Below are 11,278 nucleotides of genomic sequence, written 5' to 3'. Positions count from 1 at the left end.
CTTATTGGTCAAGCTCACAACACTATAGCTTTTTTTTTTTTTTTTTAAAACAAAGACTCTTTTTGGAGACCATTGTCCAAATGATTGAAATGACAGATGTAGAAGTTACTTCACTACTGATTTTGATCAATGCATAATGCACAGCTTCACAGGGAAGATGTGGACATGTGACAACAAAAACACCAGATAAAAATCACTCGCACGATACAGATTCATGATTCAACGCTCACTTGGACAACACGTGGAAAAATTCTGTTCATACCGATTCTTTTTTTTTTTAAGGTCTAAACTGGGCTGTAAGGCAAACCAATACAGAGAAATTTAAATCAGTACTGCATTACAACGAAGGATTGACACTCATCGTGGTTCCACTTCTCAAGGCTGAAAATGAATTTACGGATGGGTGTGTGTGTTTCGGTTGTTCTTTGTACAGTATGTTGATATGTAAACACAGACAGATGCATGTAATGCTTTATCAACTTTTGTTTTGCAAAAAAAAAAAAGCCATTTGTTCCTAAATGAAATTGCATTTGTTGTAACAAATGAATTCCTGATTGTACTTTTTTATTTTTCTGTCTTTTTTTCACAAAACATGACAACAGGGTGGACCAAAGTACAGACTTTAAAAAGTGCTAATTGGTGAGCCAAAAAGAAAACTACAACAACAACAACAACAACAAAAAAGACAACTGGAACAAAGGAAATCAGTCATGTTGGCATGATCTCATATCCCTACTCCAGGTCCATCGTGGCACCTGAGCTAACAGCTAGGTTCCTGTGGAGGTTTGGGTTCTGGCTGTGCCTGTTTCTGCTTCTCACAGAGGAGAAGGAAGTATCGCAGCCAGGGACTTTACACTTGTGCAGCAGTCGTAGATGGACAGTCTTGTAATGGGCTCTGAATGTGCCCTTGTTGCTGTAGACCTTTTGGCAGACGTGGCAGGTTATCGGAGATCCACCCCCACCTCCCTGAAGCCCGCCTTGTCCTCCCCCAACGCAGCCAAGGGTCCTCTCTCCCCCAACTGCCAACTCCTCTGCCCCAGGCCTTCCCATGCCAATCCCATCGCAGCTTTCATCACTGTCCTCCATGGGGAGTGTGTCCTCACCCTCTTCAATCCCTTCCCCTTCCTCGCTGCCGGCTCCATCTGAGTCCCAGGAAGATCGTGCACTGCCGCTGCCCCGAGGTGGGGCAGAGGAGGTGGTGCTCAGGTCCAGGACTGCCCCATCCTCCCCACTTCCACCACCTTCTCCTCCTCCTCCTAATCCCTCCATCTCTCCCAAGGGCGAGGCCTCGGCACTGTCTGGCACAGCACACATTTTGCTCATAGGGAAAACCAGGCCCATGCGGTTGCGTCCACGGAAGATGACGGAGGTGTGGCTGGTTGGGTCTCGATGGGGGAGGTCTCTGTCCCGCTGGTCCTGGCAGTAGTCCAGGCCAAAAGAGTCTCTCTCTCTACAGTGGGATGAGGGCGGGTACAGGGTGCTGGCTGGGCTGAATGATTCTTTGGTCAGTAGCTTGTGGTGGAGGTTCAAATTTGCACTGTGTCTGCAGATAAAAATAAAACAATATCTGCATTGAAACCATATCATACACTACATGATGAATGTCTTTTAGTCAGTATATCTATAACACCCTAAAATGGCCCTGTCCACCCTAAAATGCCAAAACATGTTTCAGTGACACGAGGCTGAGACTTCATTTCTGATATGCAGGGTGTTTTCTAATTGGAACTGTAAGGAACCTACCAACTGAATGAACTGAAAAACAACACCTTAGTGGTGGAATTCAAAAACAGTAATGTGGCTTACATTACAGGTTTACATCAGTGGGTAATTCTGAAAACCATTGCTGGAACAAGAAGACAATACAGTTGCCTCTCACCTGTCTCGGCTCCTGCGGGAGGGGAAGGCAGCATTGCAGCCATCCACTGTGCACATGTGCATCTCCTTCAGGTGGACATTTTGGTAGTGCATCTTGACGCTGTAGGGGTTCTTAAAGGTCTTTCTGCAGATTTCACAGTGGTGTGGCAGGTCAGCGTCTGGGTCGAAGTGAGACAACCCTGAGTCGCCATAGTCATCTACACAGCCATCAGATCCCTCCCTGTCGCGGTCTATGAGCTGGAGAGCGCCCCCATTAGTCAGCCTGTGCTCACCGTCTTCCCATTTGAGCTCGGACATTTTGTCAGCTGTGTGCAGTAAGTTTGCACGCTCCCTGTCCGCCCTTTCTTCGTTGCCGTTGGGTTCCTGACAGAGTGAGTTGTTGTCACAGTGGTTCTCCATCAGTCTGTTTTCAAAGGGGGACGAAGCACAGGTGATTACTCCTGTTTCAGCTTGCCTCAGCCCATCATCTTTGTCGTTCCTCTCTGTCATTTCTCTGTCTAAAGTTTGATCGAACAGATGCTTGGGGCTTTCCCTTTCCTTCTCTTCTCCAGTGTAAGCCCCCCTCTCCTCCTTCTCCTCCCCAGCTTGACTTGTGCGCATGTGACCTTCTCCTCGGGTTCCATCACACTCCTCCTGGTCCCTGCCCTGTAAAGGAACCTCATCCTCAGAGCTGCTCCCCTTATCCATCTGCTCATCCCTCTCCACTGCCTCCTTCTCTATCTTTATTGGCATGCTTGACTTCCGTGACTTTTTCTTTGGTACAGGGTCTGTCATGCAGGGTTCAGGGGCTGTGATGGGTTTGATGGGTACTGAGGAGGACAACAGAGGAAGGGAGGGTAGTGTTCCTGGGGTGTTGGCCAGCTCTGCTGGAGTTACTAGGCTGCGGTAGAAAGGCAGGACTGGCTGTACTGTTTTTAAGTTGGGAAAGAGGATGCCACTCTGGCCCATGCTGGGGAATGAACTACTGTGGAGCTTGGAGCCAGCATCCACGTGGCTCACCATGTAGCTGGGCACTGATTTATGGCTTTCTGCAGAGCACACGGGGATGGGGGTGCCATATTCAGGCCTCTTTTCTCCTTGAGAGTTTTCATCAGCTGACATGCTGCCCCGCAGGTCTTTGTCACGGTTGTTGCGGTTCATGGGCATGTGTAGCCGCGGGTTTGGGTTGGCACTATGGCGATTGCGACTGCGCAGTGAGCTGAACACCATGTTGCAGCCCTCGATGGTGCACTTGTGCTTAATCTTCAGGTGCACTGCGTTGTAGTGGATTTTAAGTGTGCCTTTGTCATAAAACGTCTTCTCACAGGCGTTGCAAAACACACGCCCCTTCTTCAGAGAGCCTCCGCCCCCACCGCCCCCTGAGACCCCTCCACCACTGCTCCCATTCCTGTCCAGGGAGCGCAGCTTGCCTTCGGGTGACATCTGTGTTACATCGGAGCTCATGGAAGGTGTGCAGGGCGTGGATGGTCCATCTGAGTAGTTGTCGCTAGTGGAGAACTCCTCTGCCTCAATCTTAGTGGTGGTGGAGAGGCTGTCCATTGTCTTGTCTCCGCTTCGGTCTAGATCAGTAGTGAACGAGACAGAGCTGGAACCTAGCAGGCTGCTCTCTGGAGGACGTGAAAGAGGGAGGGGGTTGTCCCTCCCGAGACCGTCCCTCCCTTGATCATCTCGTCTCTGACTCTGCTGCTCCATTGACCCACAGCATGGCTGCTGGTGTTGCTGGTGCTGCTGGTGTTGCTGGTGCTGCTGCTGCAGCGTCCCTGCTGGTGAGCCCAGAAATGGTGCAGGAACAGAGCCTAACAGTTGGAATGGCAGCATGAAGGCCATGCTGTTGATAAAGTTCTCAAAGTGGTGCATGCTGTTGCCACTTAACTTTTCAACTTTGGATGCGGGGAGGTTGGCAGCAGTGCGTGGGGTGTTGCGCTCGATGAAAGTGCGGATATCTGAGTTGGTGCGGGTGCTGGGAACCAACACCGCCTGGCCCTCCTTGTCCTGCAGAGCCATCAGCTCCACTATGGACTTGGTCTCACCGAAACGTAGGAACTGCTGCAGCGTGGCAAGCTCCTCCTCGAACGTCATGATGGCCCACCGGTCTAGCACCTTACCCGCTACATCCTGCAGACAGGGCAGGAAGAAAGGGAACAGCAACGTGGTACAGGAACGGGGAGAGGGCATTAAAGAGAGAAGGAGAGGGAAAGTGATAAAGAGAAAGGAGAGAGAGCAATTTCATCATTAGCATTGTAAGTGTCTGTTGGGTTGCTCATACATATTCACAGAGTGGGTTAGATGACACACCCTATAAAGCAGAGTGGCAGGGTGACTAAATAAAGGAATCAGATGGAGTGTTAATACAAGCAGGCAGCGCAGAATCCTGAGAACCCTCATTACACAGACACTCAGTGTTTCATCTCGCAGGTCATTTCTCTTCATTTAAATCATGTGGGTTTACCCACTCTGCATCAGCAGAAGCAGACTCAGAACACACACACCTCAGTGAGAACATCCATACAAACACACTAGCAGACACTTACACTCATATACACACTCCCAAGGGCATGCAAACATAAACATGTGCACAAACATACCACACACATGTAGGCACACAAGTAAGGAAGGGGTGATCAGAAGGCGCCTCACATTGATCAAGCGGGTCCTCTCCCCCTTAAACCAGCAGTAATCACATGTGAGTTCAGGCGTCTTTGAAAGTGAGGAGCGGCTTCGTGCCATAACCGTGATTAATATTTCATCACAGAGCATTCATTGGGCGCCTGTCGAGGATTCTGACTCTACGTTTGCCATTAGATGAGCTAACATGAATTAAACGCAGTCCAACTTGAATACTTGATGATGTACTAATCGAAGTGAGAGCTCACGCTGACACAGTGCCTGCAGCCCAGGCCTCAGCCGGCTTGGCTCTGGCTTGAGACGAAATCTGGAGCAAAAGAAATAATGTTTACAAATCTGCCTAGCAAAGTTTGAAAGACATCCCCGAGCCGGTGGTACCACGGCAACAAGCAGGCCACATCAGGGGGATACCAAGAGAGTTGATGGCATTGGTCGCTACATCACATCTCTACTCTCTCCTGTCTTTAGCCATGCTTTCCTGACCCCTCTTCTCCCTCGTCTTCCTCAGAAATTCCTTCTGTTCCTCCTGTCACACACTCTTGCTCTCTTACTCTCTGCGTTTTCGGTTCTCTTGTTGGTATCTTTGCTGGTATTTTTTTGCAGGCTTTTCTACCCTGAAAAGAATTAAAACTTATCACTGTGATGGATTTTTTAAAATATATTTAAATAAATAGTTAAGAATTATGGGAAATGGTTTGCATTTATTACAAGATTCAGAGAAGAATCAAGAATCAGAGAAGATTGATCATTCTTATGTCAAAATGGAGTCAGCACTGTTCCACACTGTGTATTTTAAACAGAAATGTAAAAACAGTCATTTGTGGTTTTTGGGGAAGTTATGTGTTAGAACTATTTCTTGATGGACTTTTTAGCAGCATTTGCAGCTGTAGCTCAGGTTGTTTGACACGACCGACAGATGCAGATTTGGTTTTTGGTCTCTGTGCAGTTCCAGCTGGTTAGAGGTGTAGCTCACCTGGAGCACGTATCCTCGTATGTAGTCTTGTAGCGTCCAGTCAAGAGCATTGAGGATCTGGATGACCTCCTCCTGCTTGAGGACAGAGAAAAGGCGGTCCAGGAGGATCTTGAGGCGAATAGGGATGGCTTGGGTGCCGTACAGCATCAGGCTGCAGATGTCGAACACCACATTGGAGTGCACGATCTCCACCTGGCTGCTCTGGTACATGTGGTGCACCTTAAGCTTGCTCAGGGCTGGAATACAAACATCAGAATATACTGGATTAGATTAGCTGAATCTATACTGAGCCCTGAAGGATGAAGAAATGTGTGAGAGTATGAGGGAGCTAAAAGAAAGATACATACAATTTATAAAAAAAATAAAATTTAGAAATACTGTATAAGGAATAAATAATAAATAAGAATATTATCTGAAAAAATAAAAATTGCACTATGGCTTTGTGTGTACCCCTTCATTAATATGTCTACACATATTGATACTCTGAGCTTCAGAATCACATCAGTACAAATGACTATCAGGCATATTCTACATGAATGGATAGAGTCAGCTGAGTGTAGCATCTGCGGGATTTCTGCTTAATTCCTGTGGCATTCGAGTTTGTGTCGTAGAGCTGTGCTCCTAAAAAATACACGTTTACAGCCAGTAGGTCATTTGATGATTCAGGCAGCACCTTCATTAATTAAGAGGAAAATTTACACAAATGTTGGAGACATTGATATAATAACTATAAATAAATGTGACCGTTGCAGAGTGTACTCTGCTCTACACACTCTTTTACTTCCAGATTCCATGACAATGAAAAATCCTCTTTACAACACAAAGCAGCTTTGTCTAAAGGGAAATGTGGTTTTGTTACCAGCAGTAACACGACCACAGAGTAACACAGTGACTCCAAATGATGGTCCTCTTTGTGTTTGTACAAAGTATGACACAGTTGGTAGATGAGGTATTACAATTATTGTGACACTGGTAGAATATTGGTTGAAAATGCTACGTGGAACTACTGAAAATATTATATATTGCCCAAAGTACAAAATTACAAACAAAAAAAAAAAGAAAGATCAAAATAAAATAAAATTAAATGAAACATACAGTATTTGTCTGAAAACTAGTCTGGTTAAACAGTTTATGTTTTGTCTGTCTCTGAGGTTCGGGGGGGGTGAATACACTTTATTTTGTAGTGATCACAGTTCTAGAAAGTAACGTTTAAAAATTCAACAATAAACATTAGGAAGTGTGGATTTAGGAATCTGATGAGTTTGGACTGAACAAATCAAAAAAACTTGACCCTTGAGACTTTTGACTGGAGGAAAGACTAAAGACGAATGTTAAATAAAAAGTGGATGTACTGTGAATCAGTCCAAAAACAGCCAATCATGTTGCACGATGTTGTATATTTTGCATGTTGCCACGCAGAAATGAGAAATGATAATGAATCATTGAATCATTTTGATTTTTAACATTATTAAATTTATTTGAAAGCAATAAATTTAAACTTATTATTTCTGCAAATATCTATTATTAAATGTTGCTCTGTTTAAAATTTGTTTTAGAGTCAACAAACAAAGTTTAGGACTTCGGACTTTTACAACCAAGACATATTAATAACAATATTATTAAAATAATATAAAAACAACTTTTATAGAGCACATTTATAGAGCACCTTTCAGAACAATTAAAGTGCTTTACAGTAAAAATAAGGATTAAAAGTGGTAAATCTAAAACTAGATAAATAATTAAAACAACTGCAACAAATATCACCAGTTAAGAAAAAACTCACGAGATAAAAGTGAGTTTTAAGATGAGATTTTAAAGAGGATTCTGAGTTTGCTGGTCTCAGATCCTCAGGCAGTGAGTCTCACAGCTGAGGGGCCCAGACAGCAAAGGCCCCGTCACCTTCAGTGACAAGTCAAGATTTGGGGAACCTACAGTCGGGCCCTGCCAGAGGATCTGAGGCTCATATAGAGTTAGCTGATCACAGATGAAGACAGGAGGAGCCTGATTATTCCAGGCTTTAAAAACAAGCAGAAAATGTTCAATCTTAAATCTGAAACTCACAGCTGATGAACCCTAGAAAGTGCTAGAAGCAAAAACATTGTCTCAGCTCTGAAACATGGTTTCCACAGTGTCCTGGTTACGCCGAATAAAGCACCTATTTACTCTTTCTGCTGATGGAACGGTCCACAGGAAAAGTGTTAATGGCGTCTCATCCTGATTAAATAGGACTACATTTTCTGAAGTTGCTGTTGAACTTGAATCATTTCTCCATTCACCCCCACTGTACCGGGCTACAGGCAGAAACCTCAGATACAGACTCGTCCAAACCTGGACAAATGAAAGCAGAAGTTGTTCTGCAGTGAGCTCTCACCGTGTGCCACCCAGCCATGCTTGCAGTTTTCACACTGCCTTCTCTTCAGCTTCCCAGGCTTGAAGCTGTCACAATTACAGTTCACCAAAGTGCAGCAGATAGCCTGTTCAAAACACAAAGAAACACATTAGATTTAAATAAATAAATAAATAAATAAATAAATAAATAAAAGAGGGGCTTTAATTTCAGTTTTTTTTCCCAACACAATGGAGCATTGTATGCTGTATTTGGAATAGCTAACCTCTTCAGCACTTGGTTATCACTTTAAATTTCCTTAATGTTTCCTTAAATAATAATAATTTAAAAACACACACACACACCATCAGAACAAAACAATGTGTGTTCAGTATCTTCTTGTTCTAACACTTGAGTCTGGTGCTAATACTGACTGAATTATAGAAACAAAAGACACGATGTTTTTGATTTTTGATGGCTGCACCATTTCTTAAAATAAAAATGTTAAAGACGTCTTGTATCATTTTGTTCACATTTTACCAAAACTCAGGCAGACGTGTGGTATTGTTGGAATGTATTTGTTAGAATCTGAGCCGCTACAGTGCAGCTGTGAAAGGCGAAAGGCTGGATTTCTATTTTGGCAGCACATGTTTCTAAATGTCTGACTCCGGCTATGTGACATGACTGATATTAGGCCCCTTTTTAAATTTAATATAAATTTTATAAAAAAAGTTTCATATTTTTCAGAGGTTTCACTTCCATACATTCAGGAAAGCTACATAGTAGCACTTATAGAAAACATGCTCTCTCATCCTGCTGTGACTGAGCAGTCAAGGAAAAGAAAAAAACAGTTTGAGTGTGTGAGCATGAATGTAGCTCTGCTGATCTTACACACATGCATGAAAAATGCACAACAGTCGAGTTGGACACAGAAACTGAAAGAAAGAGCGCAATCGCCTTAAGTATTTTTGTTCTCCCTCTGTGCACTACTCATTGCCTGGTTTACCCCTGAGAGCAGCGTTAGCACCGGTGTGTGTGTGTGTGTGTGTGTATGTGTGTGTATGTGTTTGTGTGTCCGTAGTGCTGCAGGGCAGGTCCTCTCCACAGTAACAAGAGGTCTCAGACACACCTGGACCACCAAAACCATCTCAATCAATCAATGCCTAAGGCACACACACACACACACACACACACACACACACACACACACACACACACACACACAAATACACACACGCAGGTCAGAGTACTCTATTAGCTCATTTGCTAATGGGTTTAATCTTCTGAGGACAAACGTAGTAAAGCAGAGAAAAGCAGAGTGAGTGGACGGACGGACGGACGGACAGAGACTCAGGGTGAGGAGTGAATGGCAGTAATGAGTCAAGCTTTCTGGGTAGCTGCTGACTTGGCACCGACCCTGCGGAGAAGGCTCCGGTGCTCTTATACACTAAAAATGACTCTCTTTCTCTCTCTCTCTCTGCCTAAGATTTTAAAAAAAATCATTTACACACCAGGAACCAAGGGAAAAGCATCATCAGATTTATGATCAAAGCCGGTGTTGTTAGTGCTACATGCTGAAAAGCTCGGAGTGGCTGCGTTACGGCACCTCTCTCCCTCTGCATCTATAATGCATGATCAGTGGGGTTTTAGTATACATGAGCGGCATGCTTAGCTCCTCGCTGGAGCTCACTCCCTCTCCAAGGGCGGAGAAGGAGGAAAAGTGTGGGTGGGTGGATGGGTAGGGGGGCCTCCTCCTCTTCATTTAGTCATTCGCTGGGTTCTGCGCTCCAGGCTGGGCTCGTCCTTGAGATGTGGCATCGCATTATTTCACCTTACAATAACCTCTCATCATTAGGACGGATAAACTGACCTGAGATGAAGGTGGCGGCAGCTACCTGGCCTTGAAACACTGTAGCAGCTCCGGCCTTCAGTCCCCATGACGTCCGTTTGCCCCTCTCTCTCTCTCTCTCTCTCTCTCTCTCTCTCTCTCTCTGGCCCTCTCTGTCGGGCTTCATCTCCGGCTGGGCGGCTCAGCCTCCTTTGGACGGAGGTGAGGTGTAAAAACCCCTTTGCTCATCTCTCAGCGACATAATCCCATCATTACAGAGCACCAAGAACCAACAGGGCCCAATTAGGCTAATCCCACCCCACTGTGGGGACATACACACCTCCTGCTGCTGCTCCCCCTAATATACATCTCAGTCAGATCACTAACCAGCCTGTGGCTCACACACACACACACACACATTCCAGTATACACTGTACTCCTGGTCATTCGTCTTAATTAATGCTTCATTTCAAGTGTTCCTGAGAAGAAGAAGAAGAAGAAGAAGAAGAAGAAGAAGAAGAAGAAGAAGAGGAAGAAGAAGAAGAGATGGCAGCACAGGGGTAGACCAGCACCACAGTGGCTCTTGGTGACCATGCCCCACCCTCCTCCCACCATCTCTTTCTCTTTGCTGTTGTCACAACAAAGCCCCGGCTGTTTGCACGCATCACTGAAGTCCATGACAAGAAGACTAATTGCAGAAAATGATGCGGCTGGCTCAGTGTTTTTGAAGCCTAAGCTAACACAATGTCGCTTTCTTTTATTTCTGTGATGTACAACCGCGTTGCCACAAATGGACCCCGCCCCCCAAACCCCCCACCATCACCCCTACACACACCTGAAGTGCTTTACACATGTAATACACGTTGCTGAGTAAATGACAAATGCTGTTGGTTTGTTTTCAGAGCTGTTTGTTAAATAATAAAGTTTTTTTTTTTTAAATGTGTTTTTGTTAGAAAAAAACTGAAATGCTCAAACCTTTATTAATTAGCACCTTTTAATCTGACTACAGCAACATTTGGCCCTTTCATACACAAACAGACTGGTGTGCAGGACGGAACAGGGACACTCCAAGAGAGTTAATACAGCTTGCATTATGCCTGACATACAAAACCCAGGGCACAAAAAAAAAAAAAATCCATCCCCCTGCTGCTGCTTGTAAAGTTTATTCCTGTGAGAGCGTGGTAATAATTAAAGGCGACCAGATGAGCCTGTCGACGCTTTTACAGACTCAGAGCTTCTCTTGTCTCGGAGTTTGTTCTTGACCTCGAAAATAGTGATCTGACAAAAAAATTAAAATCTTAACTTACTGTGGGTGTACACAGCTCAACATACAAAATGACAGCTAAACAAACTCAAAACCAAAGTGGGATTTTGAAAAGTGAAGGGAGGAGTTAAAAACGTGTCTGTCAGTATCACAGAATAAAAAGATCTGCTCCTGATGCTGTGAACCTACCAGTCTTGGTCTCTTGTTTGACACCAGCAGCACTACTCTGACTAATCTCCGGCTTTTCTTTATTGTGAATTCCGCGTCCCTGTGTACACCTTGATTCTGCCACCTCGGCCTCAGTCCCTCAGCGTCTGTCTACTTGCTGCCGTAAAAGACAACTTAGTTGAGACTGTACACTCAGGGGTCAGGCTGTGGATGGAT

General features: G+C 44.8%; 1 protein-coding gene across 1 annotated transcript in view; it reads right to left on the bottom strand.

Annotated features, from left to right (window-relative positions):
* The window catches only part of bnc1 (basonuclin 1), a 17,642-nt gene continuing 6,364 nt past the window's right edge, over positions 1–11,278 (bottom strand). The window contains exons 2-5 of the mRNA XM_041043077.1: positions 7,848–7,950; positions 5,477–5,712; positions 1,880–3,993; positions 1–1,543 (exon numbers count right to left, since the gene is read on the bottom strand). Of these exons, the coding sequence (XP_040899011.1) occupies positions 733–1,543; positions 1,880–3,993; positions 5,477–5,712; positions 7,848–7,950 (3,264 nt within the window). The 3' untranslated portion in view covers positions 1–732. The remainder of the gene's footprint in view (positions 1,544–1,879; positions 3,994–5,476; positions 5,713–7,847; positions 7,951–11,278) is intronic.

The sequence above is a fragment of the Toxotes jaculatrix genome, chromosome 1 (genome assembly GCF_017976425.1).
Source record: "Toxotes jaculatrix isolate fToxJac2 chromosome 1, fToxJac2.pri, whole genome shotgun sequence".
In the NCBI taxonomy this organism is placed as follows: Eukaryota; Metazoa; Chordata; class Actinopteri; family Toxotidae; genus Toxotes; species Toxotes jaculatrix.
This window is presented reverse-complemented; position numbering and strand designations above follow the sequence as displayed.